The sequence below is a fragment of the Neltuma alba genome, unplaced genomic scaffold (assembly GCF_004799145.2).
Source record: "Neltuma alba isolate B1F8T4 unplaced genomic scaffold, ASM479914v2 tig00006109_pilon, whole genome shotgun sequence".
NCBI lineage: Eukaryota > Viridiplantae > Streptophyta > Magnoliopsida > Fabales > Fabaceae > Neltuma > Neltuma alba.
The window spans coordinates 6632-21349 of record NW_021634354.1 but is presented as its reverse complement, the minus strand read 5'-3'; the positions used below and the strand labels follow the sequence as shown (position 1 = coordinate 21349).

The following is a 14718-nucleotide window of genomic DNA, read 5'->3' as shown; positions in this document are numbered from 1 at the left end:
TACATAATTATGAATGATGAAAGACAAATTAAAAATCCCGAGCAATTAAGTTTTGAATTTTGAAGGGTGAGATTAAACTATTAAAAAAAAACTAACTTATAAAAACTGAGTAAATTTAATTATAAAAATAAGCTGTCATATATTTTTTTTTTTGAAAAAAGATTTTTTAATATAACTTAAAATTTGACTCAATTTTTTAGTATTTATCACTTGTCTAACATTATTTATAGCTCAATCAGTCACCTTACCAGCTAGACAAACAGTTTGTGTTTCATATTGTGTTTTATTTTAGCAGTAAAAAATTTTAAAGATTGGGGGTCGTTTTAATATTCCATAATTTTTGGGACTCAATCTATAAATATTATATTTATAGGGCCCACTATGCCATTCGTCCTTTCTTTGGGTCACTATATTGGGAAGGGGAATACTGACTTCTTCATCTGAAGAGCAAGCTGAAATAACTCATAGGGTCTCCGCAGAGCCCCGCCCTGAAAACCCTAGAACACGAAATTTGCTCTGAATCGACGAAGCAACGATGGTGTGCATAAGGAAGGCCACAGTAGATGATCTATTGGCTATGCAAGCCTGTAATTTGTTCTGTCTTCCTGAGAATTATCAGATGAAGTATTATCTCTACCACATCCTCTCGTGGCCTCAGCTTCTCTACGTCGCCGAAGATTACAACGGCAAAATCGTCGGTTACGTTCTGGCCAAAATGGAAGAAGAAACCAACGAGTGCCATGGCCACATCACCTCCCTCGCCGTACTTCGAACCCACCGCAAGCTCGGTTTGGCTACCAAGCTCATGAACGCTGCTCAGAACGCTATGGAGCAAGTCTTTGGAGCTGAGTATGTTTCTCTTCACGTCAGGAAGAGTAATCGGGCGGCCTTTAATTTGTACACCGAGACTTTGGGGTATAAGATTCACGATGTGGAAGCTAAGTATTATGCTGATGGGGAGGATGCTTATGACATGAGGAAGCAGCTGAAGGGTAAGCAACATCATCATCATGGCGGTGGTCATCACCATCACCACCACCACCACCACCACCACCATCACCACGGCGGTGGCTGTTGTTCCGGTGAGGCAAAGGCGGAGAAGACAGAGACCAAGGGGAATGCCAAAGGAGATTCAAAAGGGAATGCTAAAGCAACGTGATCATGAAAGCAGTTAATGGTCTTAGATAAGTTCATCATGAAATATTTGTGCGATGGTTGGTGTTTTTGTCCAATTTTCTGAAGCTGCTCATTTTCCCTATCGATGAGAGCTGGGATTATGGTGGCAGTGGATGTTAATCTTTATTGTCTTGATGTACTGGGTCTAGACAAGTTAAACATGTAATATTTGTGCCTTGGTTGGTATTTTCTCCAATTTTTCAAAAAGTTTCTCTTTGTCCCCATTTGTGAGACGATTGGGATTAAAATTAATCTTTATTTTCTAGATTTAAGTTGTTGAAATGATGTTCTGCGCTGAAAGATGAATTAACATTCCTGTGTTACAACTCAAAACCTCTAATGGAATTTCGGTCTTTATGTATGTTTTTGTTATCGCTTGTATTAGTCCCCTGATATCAGGGAAGAAGCCTAGAAGTTTGATGTTGTTATTCCCTAGAGAGATTTCGATCATTCTACCTGAGGAAGGAAAGTAATTCTTTAGGTTGATTCTTCTTCATCTATTGCCTTAGTTGCTGCTGTGAGTCACTGATGGGCGGAAAAGGGGAAAGTAGTACGCCACACATGGTATTGGTGAATGTAAAAGAATAGGTTCGGAAATGGTGTGTTTCTTGTGTTTAATTTGATGGAAAGCCATAATGAGTGACATTTATGGCTATTCCACGATGTTTGATATGCCGATTTTGTCATCTTTCTTGCTGTTAGAACAAATTGATTCACTAAGCCTTTCACTCTGTTTCAAATGTTCTACTTGCTGGCACATCCGTGGTGAATGTGCCATTAATAGCTTACAGTTTGCTGAATATTCCAGTTTATCTAGCTTTCCAGTTGTCTGTCTAGATTTACTGAATTCCTCATTGTGCATCGTTTAATTGGAATGGTTTTATTTTTGGTTCAACTGATGAGCATGATATCTCTGCTGCACATAGTTTCACATTCAGAGACATCACTTACCTTGGGACAAGGAGTACTGTTTGAACACTAACGCAATGCAAGTTTCTGTTTTCTAAATGGTATTGGAATATAATGCCCAACATGTGTACTTGTTCAGAGGCATTTGCAATATCCATAAGCGTTGACAGTGTAAACTCGAGCCTTCCAAAGCAAATGCCTAATGGCTTATTCTGATTGTTATAGCCAGCAGGAACAGTGATTGCGGGGGATCCTCCGATTCGAAGAAAAGTAACACACTTCTGTCCAGTATATATCAAAGCGTCAAGCTGGTTATCTTTCATCAACTGCTCAAACCCGTTTTCGTAAAATCTTTCCATGTTTGCCAATGCTTCTTGAGCTGCATCGTTGATTCCACTTGTGAGGTTGGCTTGAATAAACAGGTCTTATGGAAATTCATCTATCCTCTCCTGGAAAACGAGGTCCAGTAGTTGTTACCGAACATGTGAATTTGAACAAGAAGACTGTTGAGAAGGAGCTTCAATTAGTTGTTACTTTCGAGGTTTATGTGTTCTTTGTTGAATGCTTGCTTACTAGATCTGCCACGGATCCAATTGGAGAAGATTCAAGCTTCTCATTGTCAATCACCAAATCACATATCTGTTGAACCTTTCTGCCTGAAATTCCAGAGTATGCATGTCAATATTTATGTGTGTATATAAAAGTGAGTTTTTACTACCTCCAGTCTTAAATATAAGAGCTTGTTGATTAATTTAAATAAATTAAAAAAATAAGTTAAGTTATTTATTTATAATAGATAAGTGTTGTCTTTCTTAAAATATTCTTATTAATTTATTAGCTAGAACTACTATTACTAAAAAGATTATCTTGAAAAAAAATAGATAAATGTGAGAGATAAAATAGCTTGGGGTGTTATATTTAAGATCAAAATAAAAATCAAATGGGATTTTTTTATTAATGATCAGAACTTATTAGTTGGAAATTAAAAGATGCTGATATGGAGTGTTGTCCACAAAATGAGGAGGGAAGTTGGAGGAATCTGAATTTCTGCATATTGTTACTCTCTTTGGAATGTTTTGGGCTGCCTCAATGGTCCCTGATCCGTTTCAATCTCTCCATTGCTATTTTTAGGTGAATGAAATATCTAAAAAAGGAAATAATTGTTGTCAATATGATCAGGTAATCTTTTATGCCATTATTGTCATTTTCTTTATCAATGTATGAATTTATTTATATAAAAAAATTTTAATTAGTATTTAAATACTAACTAGTTGTGGACCTGTCCTTTACGCACACTTTGAATCACATATCTATTATAGATTTTATATTTTATATTGATATTATTTCTTTTTTTTTTTTGCCAGATATATTGATATTTTTTATTCTTTAATCACTGTAAAAATACCTAAAATTCGCGACAGAAAATTTTGAAAACTTCAAAATCTATCACAGGTTTTTTTGGGCCAAAAATTCTATCACAAGTTCATTACAAAATTTTTGTGGCATCCTTATTTGCAACTGAATAACAGATTAATTTTGGCAATTGAATTAATTTTTAAAAGGTCTAACTGCCATTCTTCCTGTATCTTATTTCATATTCTTAATAAAAAAACAGATTAATTTTGGTTATTGAATTAATTTTTTAAAGGTCTAACCGCCATTCCTTTTGTTTTCTTTTTGCCGTTGAGCCTACGGTATCTATTGCAGGTATATAGACTTCCCAAAAGGGTTTTAGTAATGGTCATGAGACTCTTTATACACATTATCAGGGATCGAACCCTTGATTAAATACTCCTCCGGTCCTTAATATAAGACCCATTTAACTAATTTGATTAAATTAAGGAAGTTAGGTAAGTTAGTTAATTATAAGAAAAGTGACATATTTTTCCTAAAATACCATAATCATCTTTTTTAATACCTCATCTCCCTCTTCTATTTGATTATGGTTGAGGGAGTATCTATAGGGGTAATTTAGAGAAAATTGATAAATATGAGAAATGGGTCTTATATTTAGGACCCAAACCAACTCAAGAATTGGGTCCTATATTAAGGACCGGAGGAGTATTTAAGAAGCCCCGCTAAGTGCTGACTGTTGTAAGCCAAATGGTTGGTTTAACTGTCATTCTTACTTTATCTTATTTCATATTCTTAATTTAAAAAAAAAAGATTAATTTTGGTTATTGTTACGTGAAAGCAAGAACTTCCCCCGTTTATGTAGAGTTTCCGATTTTTGGAAGCCATCTTTCTCCATTCATTCATTATATGAAAAGAAAAACAGGAAAATAAATTGAAGGAGGAATAATATTGAATATATAGGAATTAATATGGTCCACTGAAAGGAATAGAATTTGAAGTTGTATTCCATTTATGGAAGGTCATACCCTTTTTTGTTAACTAATAATATGGCCCCACAATAACAAGTGCCGTCACCATTTAACAGCTAATATCCCAATAACTTCAACCTTTTAGCAATCTCTTGACACTTGCCGCTACTCACGGCTGAAAACCTCACGTTTTATGAAAATTCTTTTTTTTTTTTTTGGAAAAAAATTAACTCACAATTTTTTGTTAGAATACAAGTTTATAAAATAAATCATGCACCGATGAGTGAGCTTGTTTGTAATCTTAAGCAATTAGTGTATGCCTTTCCAATTTCAAAAAAAAATTTTCGTGCAAGAAAAACAAAATTAAAACGTGTTAGAATACTATAATTACCATGTAATACAATTAAAACAACAACAAAAAAACGTCCCTTCATTTTCAACACACACATATATATTTTTGCATAAATTTGGGTGCTCATCAAGAATGCTGAGTACTAAAATTTGAATCTCCTAACATGGACGGTTCCCATGTATTTTTTTTATTTTTATTGTAAAAAAATTATTTTAATGTATACAAAATCTAAAATAAATACAATCTCTTAATTGTCAGTTTTTAAAAAATAATTTTTATTTAAAAATAATCAGTTATTTAAAATTTTAAATTTGAATTGAAACTGGCAGATCTCATCATAATAATAATAAACATTGAAACTGGTTCCATATTTACACACACACAATCATATATACCACTCCATAATACTAAGATCAAATAACAATCTTCAATTGCCATAACATTATTTGAATGATCTGTTCAAGAAGCTTGGACACGGTGCGCATCTGAATGCACAGAACTGGAGAGGAAATCATCAAGAGGAGGAGGTTTTCTTCTGTGGATGGTGAGTTCTAGGGCGTAAGCGATCTGTATGAGTTTTGGTTCTGAGTATTTGAGGCCTGCAAATGCAATACCTAAGGGCATATTCTCGTGGGCGTACCCTACAGGAACAGTGATTGAAGGGTACCCTCCAACGCCCAAAAATGGAACATATTTCTGTCCAATGTACATCAAAGCATCAAGCTTCTTCTCTTCCATCGTCTTCTCAAAACCCTTCTTGCAGAAACTTTCAAGCTTCGCTATGGCTTCTTCAACTGTCTCGTCTATACCGTTTGTTTGGTTGGCCATCATAAACATGTCCTGTGGATATTCCTCAATGCTCTCCTACACGTAAGTATACCAAATTAAAAGCAACTTTTAAAAGATGCGTCCCTTTCAAATAGTTAAAGTTGAAGCGAGTTTGTGTGCAGATACCCACCAGTTTTCTGTTATGCGTGTTGAATGATATGAGTTCTGCCATGGATTTTGAAGGTGTGAAGTGAAGCTTTGAGAGATAAGAGTTCATGTCTCGCTTGATCTCAGCTAATAAAGCGATCATTTCGTTCTCATGTATTTCATCGTTGTGCTCAATCACTACATCATCCACCACCGTTGCACCTTTCTCCCTGCAACATATTATCTATCTCATATCTTTAATATAAGAGCTAGATAACTAATTTATAAATATTAAAAAATTAATTAAGTTAGTTATTTGTAATACTCTCATTGTCTTTCCTGAAATACTTTTGTTGATTAATCATGTGTATTAAATTAAATAAAAACCCTTTCACACATGCAATCATTAGGACGACTTTAAAGGGAAAAAAAAAAAAAAAGATTTGGGTCTTATATGTCCATACAAGAAATTTTTATTATACATACGTATAATAATTTCCCTATAAAGTAAGACACAGACAATGAGAGACAACAAAAGTATCAAAATGGTCCACTAATGTCCTATTTTGTGCCATGCTTGGTTTCTCTTCAACATGGTTCGTACATAGCGGGGATGACATAAAGTATAGTTGCTTATGGAGGACTGATGCTTGACAAGGATCTGTGCTACAACTATTTGTGTTTGAATAATGCTTTTTTCTTATTTAAAGGAATATATGTATTAACGGATCCAACCAGCAACCTCCCATTTAATTGAGAGTTTTTATAACATCAGGCTACAAGGTTATAGCTATGTTGAATATACTACTTCCAGTTTTTAATATAAAAATTAGTTGACTAATTTAAATAGATTAAGAAAACTAATTAAATTAGTTATTTGTAATAAATAAGTATTGTATTCTCTAAAATATTCTTACTAATCAAGTGTATTGGTTAGAACTACTATTATTATAAGGACTTTCTTGAAGAAAAAAAAAATAAATATAAAAAACAAAATAGATTAGAATCTCATATTCAGAATCAAAATAAGAGTTAAATGAGTTCTTATATTAAAATTAGGAGGTGGTATAAAACATTGTCAGTCTACGTGATATATATAAAATTTTGAGAAAATATATTATTAAAGGACGTCACCTCAAGGTTTGGAAGACTTGTTGATAAGTCGCGTTCTGAATGGAAGAATCAGGAAAGTTGAAGTAATTGGGGAATCTCAAGATTCCCAATCTCTTCCCTGAGAGTCCCTCTGGATTAAGATACTGAGCATAGCCACCTCTGGGAATGTGTCTTGAAGCTTCAATTGTGCCTTCATCGTTTTCGTCTCTTCCTGCAATTACATCAAGAACATGAACTGCGTCTGCTACTGTCCTCGCTATAGGCCTGTTCCAATAATGGAAAAAAAAGGTTTGATAATTGAGTGCTTTCAATTAATTAACATGAATTCTTGTAAAATTCTTTCACTTTTCATGCGAATAATAAGAGGGAAAAAAATGACATTTTGGAATCTTATCAGAAGACTGTAATATATTTAAGGACATATAGACTTCGGAAATGACTCAGTTATATGTTGAAAATAATGATGAAAGGTTCGATATAGAAATAATTTTTTTTCCCAAAAACTAGGTGCCCTGACAAATAACTAGAGACTAATCTTCTCCATGCATAGAGATCATTGAATCATAATTTTCTGGGAGAATTACAATGAGATCCTAAACAAGAAAAACAATTAAAAACAAATCCCAGAGGTTGTTATTTTCACTATAGGACTTGTTACTATGGGCTGTTGAGATTATTATTGAGATTTTTTAGTAATTATTTCTCTTCTATGGGACTTAATTATAATTCCCCCTAATTCTTTTTCTTTCTCAATAAAGGTTTTTTTTTTTTCATGTACACAGCCTGATTCGAATGCAACAAACATCATTTGAACTTCCTTAACCATTCTTGTCATTATTTTCCCTGCAAAATTTTCCCTAACAATACTATCTCATAATAGTTGGCCTTTTACCCTGTCTAGATTTGTCATGAAAAAATAATTTTACATCATATCAAATAAATATGTGAAAAAAATTTTATCTTATAAAGTGTAAAAACACTACTTTTAATCTAATCCAAACAAAACAAGTATTGAATTTGGATGGATCAATATAGTTAAATTGACTTAGGAAATTGGTCGACTCAAAAATAATTTAAAATATACATACACTAATAATAATTAAAATTATAAAATGATTATAAGGAAAAAAAAAGCAGCTTTTAATAATTTTCTTTCATATTAATCAATATGTTTTCTGTAATATTTTTTATACGTATCCATATGAAATTATTTTTGATCCAACCATAATAATATAATAATCGATTTGATTGTTAAAAATTTGAAAATATCTTAGAAGATAGTCAAAGGAAATTAAAGGAAGAAATTAATTATATTTGAAAAGTTTAAAACTTCGTGAGATCATCATGGAGAAGTACCCCACAGAGTCTTGTCTCATGGAAATGGGTACGACTCCATCTCTACTGGTAAGATTCACAGTGGGTTTGATTCCCACCACTGAGTTATACGACGACGGACAAATTATCGATCCATCTGTTTCCGTCCCGATCGCCACCGTCGCAAAATTCGCCGCCACCGATATCGCCGATCCACTGCTCGACCCACATACTTCTTTGCTAAGATTATACGGATTCTGCACGCATCTTATTCAACTTGTTAATATATCAAACTTAGAATCCAAAATCAATCATTGTAAATAGATTTTTACCTTCGCTTGGCCGCTTCTGGCCGACCAGCCTCCGGGCATGGTCGACGACCGGAAGCCAGACCACTCCTTCAAGCTAGCTTTTCCGAGGATAATGGCGCCGGCATCTCTCAACTTCTTCACCACAAAGGCGTCTTGAGCCACGACTGAACCGACTAAGGCGAAGGAACCTGCCGTCGTGTTCATGCCATCTTTGGTCGCTATGTTGTCCTTTATCAGCACCGGAACTCCGCTCAGTCTGGTCCCTCTCTTCCCGGCCAGCCGGTCCTTATCAGCTCTGCGAGCCTGAGCCTCGGCGTCGGGGTTCAACTCTGTGACACCGCGCAACGCCGGGTTATACCGTTGGATTTGGTCTCTGTAAGAGTGAACAAGCTGCATGGAGGAGACATGGCCGCACGTTAGAGCGCGTTGTACATCGTCGACAGTGGCTTCTATGAACTGGAAAGCGTGAGACTGTATAGACGATGAGATCAGTATAGTGATGAGAAGGAGTTGCAGCGAGATGAAATGGTTTGGGGCTGATGAAGAAGAAGAAGAAGTTCTGATGTTTTTCTGTGCCATTGCTTTGGGCAAACCGTACTGTGGTATTTGCCACTTAAAAAGCATTTAAATAGATTGATCCCAACATGAAAGAAGCATTTAGAGTAGGCCAATGAAGGACACACATATAAATATTACTTTTTATTTTGGGTTCTTTTGAGTTTTGATCATTAGTTTGAGCTTCTAAATCTGTGAGAAAGAAGTGATGAGAACATATAAGAGAAAATTGCGGAAAAATCTTTTATGACAAAATTTATTCTTAAATGTACCTAAGGAGTAAGGACCCATATCTTTTGATTGGGTTGAACTCATCTTCAAGTGTTTGCAATGATATATCTTTAACTATATATAAACATTCTTGTAATCCTATTTATAAGTAACTCTTAACATGTTTTACAGACTAACGAAAACCTTAAACTTCATTAACTCTCGTTTAAAATTTAACAACGTTTCAACTTTATCCTTGTTTAATATACATTATACTTCATATAAACAAATTCAATACAACAATAAATAAAGAGTGAAATTGTATATCTATATAAAAGATTTTTCTCAGTGCCCTATAAATAGAATAAAAAAATGTTTTCTCTTTTTATCCTATAAATAGAGCTAGAGGAATATCTTTTATTTTTCATATCAATGAATATAGTTTACACACAACTGAAAAAAAAAATGCAGTTACTAAAGATAAGTTGCGGGTCTTTAAACAAATTTCAAGCACCTTTAGGTAATAATTACTGAACAAGTCACGGAGTTACTATATGTGATCTAATTAATTTACTTGATGCAAGAAAAAATGACAAACAAATATGATTTAGTTTCTTTCAATGTAGTATACGTACACGTTCATCATTGGTGAAGAGTCTGGCGGAAACTATCAAATCTAACCTTTCTTTTTTCAACTCTACTTGGTTATTTTTTGACTAGATAGAGACAAAAATAAAATAAATCTAATTTTCAGTATAAGAATGATAATTTAGATCTTAAAATTAAAAACAACTGATCATCAATATAATAATTCACCAACTTGAAATTCTGTGTGTGTATTGTAATGAGTTCGGTGATCTTGGTCGTGGGTGATATAATAATTCAACGTGTACATGAACGTAATTGACGTACTGATATTGGGAATAAAATTAAATAAACTAGATAACGTGGCATAGATTCATAGGATGTTGAAATATTTAAAATATGAATATTAAAAAAATTGATATACAAAGAAAGCATTGCACAAAAACGTTTGGTGAAAGAAGGAGAAATTATCTTCTATTCTTGGGCCAACCAAGATAGAGAATATTCATGCATTATTTTGGAATCTTGAAAGGAATCAAGATGCCGGGCGGAGCCCAGTGGAATCGGATGTCCAATGTGGGGGCAAGATTCTTACGTGGGAATAGAAAATTCTGAAAGATTCCGGGTCATGAAAGCACGCGAAAGCTGTAAAATAGTGACGTGAGGGAATTATGAAACCCAAATAATTTATAATCAATTAATTACTTAATAATTTAATAATAATTTTTTTGGTTACAACAGAAAACAGTAGCGTCCTATTAATTGGGAGGAGCCCACTTCACGGGCCACTTCCTTCAAGCGGGAGTTTGGCAAACCACTAAAAACACTTAAATTTATGTATACAAAATTTTTTTTTCCACATACTTATTTTTTATGCTGTAATATAATTTTTTTAAAAAATAATTTAAGTATTCCTTAAGTTCTTAACAAGTTAGATACTTTTCATGTCATCATGGCCCTCCTCTCTCTCTCTGGTGAGTTTTCACTTGCCTCAATTTGTTTTATAAAATAACAATAATACATTAATTTTTTTTAGAGGAAGTTTTCCCAATAACAATACTACCCTTCAACCTTAAATAAGATTCCAGACTTGAGTTTAACATTAACATGCTTGCGTGCATATATATTTAAACTGTACTAAAAAAAAAGGGTGAAACATGTGCATTGTAATGCTTGCTTACCAACTTCAGACTTTCTTTCTAGTTTCTGCTTCATTTTTTTAAAAAAATTTTTTAGCATATTAACAAAGATTAGCAATTTGTAAATTGTAATGATGTTTACAATAAATGGCCTATTGGCCCTCCTCTTCTCTATTCTTCTTTCTTCTCTTTCACTTCATTCATGGCTCCCTCCTGAAGCTTCGTCTCTGTTCTCTTCTTCAAAACTCTTTTCTTCCTCTCTCCGCAGATCAATGCTGGAGAGATGGGTACTTCTTCAGCAAATTCCCACATGCCACATCAATAAAAAGCAAACTCAAACTTGTCAACACGTAACTGGTGAACAAGCCAGAGCAAGAGAGCTTGTTTTCTTTGAGATGATTTACAGCCGCAGCTGCCACGAGTCCAGCTACCCCCATCCTTTCTTCCTCTCTCTCTTCCCCCCTCTCTCTATACGTCTTTTCCACCATCTCTCAATAAACAAAGTTCTCCACCTACCCCACCCCTTTCATCCTCTCTCTTCAACATCTTCTCGACATTTCCGTTTTTCTCACTCTCTTCTGCGTCTCAGAATACCTTGCACTCATAAAAACACATCAACCATCCCGGGGAAACAAATGCAATAACAGGCTACAGAAGCTAATGCAGAAACTAATGAATTCATTTTAATGTTATGGATGGCTTGTAGTAAGGAAACTATCCATTAGTACATAATAGCTTAATTATCCTATTTCTATACTAGCTAAAGATGTGCTCATGCTTAAGAAGGAATTGGCAAATTGTGCGTTATATCTTTTATCCTCGCAGATGAAAACGTCAATTACAACATCATAACCTATAGGACAAGTTTACCAGCCGTTGTAATATTAGAGAACACTCCAGTGAAGAAAACAGGATTAATGAACAAAAAATACACAGGAGAGCATAGTGAAATTCCGAATTGCTACTTCAGATTATTTGAGGTTGATTACATCATTGGGACCACTCCCAGAATCAGACATCATGAAGTGTCAAAAGAAGTGCTCCAAGTTAAGCTGTCTTCAAGAAGGGCACTTTATCTTTCTGGTATTTTTTTATGGCTTCTATAACTTCTACTGAAAATGTCTCGTCCTCTGGGTAATAAGCAACAGGATCTTGTAGCAGGGGCGATGGTAGATTAAGAACACCCTCAAGTGTTGCATGGAGACAATATGCTGAATATGTGACATGATATCCACCCTCCTGGACGATTAGAAGCCGTCCATCACAGTGCTCCGTTGCAAGAGCCTGTACTATCTGTCCAAGTTCCCTATAGCCCTCCATTGTTAAGCATTGCCTTCCATTTGGATCAAACTGAAGCACATGCAAACCAAAATCTGACAACGTAAGTAAATCAGGTTTTCATTGACAATAGCAGCAAGGCAAATACATGGATGATCATTTACTTTGACACTTGTACAGATTTATAACAGCACTAGGATTCATGCTTATTTGTGCTGCAAGAAATTCATGCTTATTTGTGCTGCAAGAAATGCAGACAAAAAGGTAAGAGAGGTCTATAAGGCTTCAAATTCTAAGAGATCATGAACTCAACTTCACACAAACTTGGCAGAGAATTGTTAGTTACAATCAAAATATAATTTAGGAACGCCATTGACCATTTGTCATGATGGCACAAAATCCACTCTCATATCAACCCTCAGGGTGTGTGAATTGTTAAAATTGTCACACAGAAAATTAGGAACTACAAAGATGAAATGGATCAACTTACAGCACTCGAGTCTTGCCCAATAACCAAGACTATAATATCAGGGTCGAACTTTTGGACTGATGGAACCACCAACTGATTAAAAGCATATACATATCCCTTGTCTCCAGTTCCATTTGGAAGAGGAATGTTTAGGTTATAGCCACAACCTTCTCCTTCACCAATTTCATCGACAGATCCATTCTGAGGATGTGAAGGACCCCATGATCCATGGTTCATATGGAGAGATATGGTAAGAACTTTATTAGACTGATAAAATCCCTCTGCTGTACCATTTCCATAATGAACATCTATGTCTATAACCGCAACTTTTCTACACCCAGAATCTAAAGCTAACTGTATGGCAAGACCAGCATTGTTAAGGAAGCAGTAACCATCAGCTTGAGTAGGCTGAGCATGATGACCTGGGGGCCTAACCAATGCATAAGCTATTTTTCCATGGCCATCAAGTATATGCTTCATTGCAGACATTGTGGTACCGGCAGCAAGAAGTGCAGCATCCCATGATCCAGGGTTTAAGAATGTTCCAGAACATAGTATCTTTCCACCATCTTTGTCTGCTTGTACCAATTCATTTATGTATTCTAGCAGAAGAACACATTTGATATTTAAATCAGACAGACTAACACCAATCTCATTCACATTATTTCTAACAAAGTAACACACACAGATTGAGAGAGAGAATATACACCATTTGCTGTTTCTCCAAAGCCCAAGGTCCCGTTTGCTTTAACTCCTTTCCTTGTGACTCCCGGGAATATCATTCCTCATAATAATCATCATATATTCCAATATAAACATATTTTTTACGATTATATTCCAATATATTGTTTGGTTGACCATAACCATGAGAATAGTCTCTCCCATGGTAATTATCACTCCTTAAAAATTGGGAATCTAAATTCATGACCTTATACATGTCAATCCTTATTCCCACCCCTCTATTACTGCATTGCCCTCCTCTTACAAAATTCCATCGATAGCCACTGTCATTTTAGTTTATTTATTCCCTATCACCCTATTCCATTCTATTCTTTTCCTTTCCAATTCAGTTATAAGATTAACAGTTTAAGTACCATTTTCAAGATTGTGTCCGTCAACTTGGCTACATAGCTGCTATTATCAAACCTTCAATTCCCATGTTGCTTGGATTTGATGATATTGATTACTTCCATGACAAAAGAGGAATGTGATAAGTGGATGATGGAATACAAAAACTATAGCATCCCACTAGAATGCTAATCTGTAACAAAGCACAAAACACACAAAAATAAAGGGGGTTAAACTCACATGACATTTCCCTGATGCTAAATTTGACTTCACTTGACTAAAATAGAGTCTAATTCATGTTGTTATAAACTATTAGGTAAATTTAGATTCTCTCCCCACAGTGAATACTAGTGTCGTCAAAGTTACGTCACGAAATAATGTAGGAATTGAACTAGGAACAGGTGGATGGAAGAAAGAAACGACGGTTATTACGGAGAAAGAAATAGGAAAAGTACCAGGAGTGTGAAAGGAAAGAAGTTGAGGGAGACGAGCGGGAGAGCCAAGGTGCCAAGAAATGAAAGGAGAGATAGGGCCCCTCTTGAGGATGGAAACCATATTTCGGATCCTGTCGGAGTTTTCTGGATGCTTCTCCAACACCTCCAAGAAGCCAGGATCCATTCCACTGTCAAATACGCCATTCCCGGTGTCATGCTTCAGCATTCCCTCGTGCCAGAACACATCAATTCGATTCCTTGATTCAGCCATAGAACGCACAAACAGCAATTTTTCTTTTTTGCCCCCTAGTGTCGAGACACGAGAGTAATGAAATGGAGAGTAGTAGCCTAGGAGTAGATCACGAAAGCAATGAAATGGGTTTTTTTTTTTTTTTGGAAATTTACAATAAGATCCCAGAGAGTTAAATAAATTTTTTTTTTTAAATTATCAAATTATTTTAAAGTTCTAAAAAATCTCGTTATAATAAATTTTATTTGTTTAATTCTCAAGTTTTTTTTTTTATAGTTTACATTGAGAACTGAAAAAACAAACAACTTAAAGTGTA

General features: G+C 34.8%; 3 protein-coding genes across 3 annotated transcripts; 1 reads left to right on the top strand and 2 right to left on the bottom strand.

Annotated features, from left to right (window-relative positions):
* The first annotated feature begins 452 nt into the window (after positions 1-452).
* LOC114749668 (N-terminal acetyltransferase A complex catalytic subunit NAA10-like) lies at positions 453-1537 on the top strand. The gene has a single exon (XM_028938210.1). The coding sequence runs from the start codon at positions 536-538 to the stop codon at positions 1157-1159; it is 624 nt and encodes a 207-aa protein (XP_028794043.1). The 5' UTR covers positions 453-535; the 3' UTR covers positions 1160-1537.
* Positions 1538-5169: 3632 nt separating this feature from the next.
* LOC114749669 (probable amidase At4g34880) lies at positions 5170-9013 on the bottom strand. Its single transcript, XM_028938211.1, has 5 exons — positions 8436-9013; positions 8146-8360; positions 6811-7053; positions 5720-5906; positions 5170-5625 (listed from the first exon to the last, which is right to left on the bottom strand). Exons 1-5 carry the CDS (start codon positions 8991-8993, stop codon positions 5221-5223), a joined length of 1608 nt encoding a protein of 535 aa, XP_028794044.1. The 5' UTR covers positions 8994-9013; the 3' UTR covers positions 5170-5220.
* A 2790-nt stretch (positions 9014-11803) lies between these two features.
* Positions 11804-14486, bottom strand: LOC114749670 (histone deacetylase 8-like). Its single transcript, XM_028938212.1, has 3 exons — positions 14174-14486; positions 12672-13252; positions 11804-12253 (listed from the first exon to the last, which is right to left on the bottom strand). Exons 1-3 carry the CDS (start codon positions 14421-14423, stop codon positions 11951-11953), a joined length of 1134 nt encoding a protein of 377 aa, XP_028794045.1. The 5' UTR covers positions 14424-14486; the 3' UTR covers positions 11804-11950.
* Positions 14487-14718: the final 232 nt, after the last annotated feature.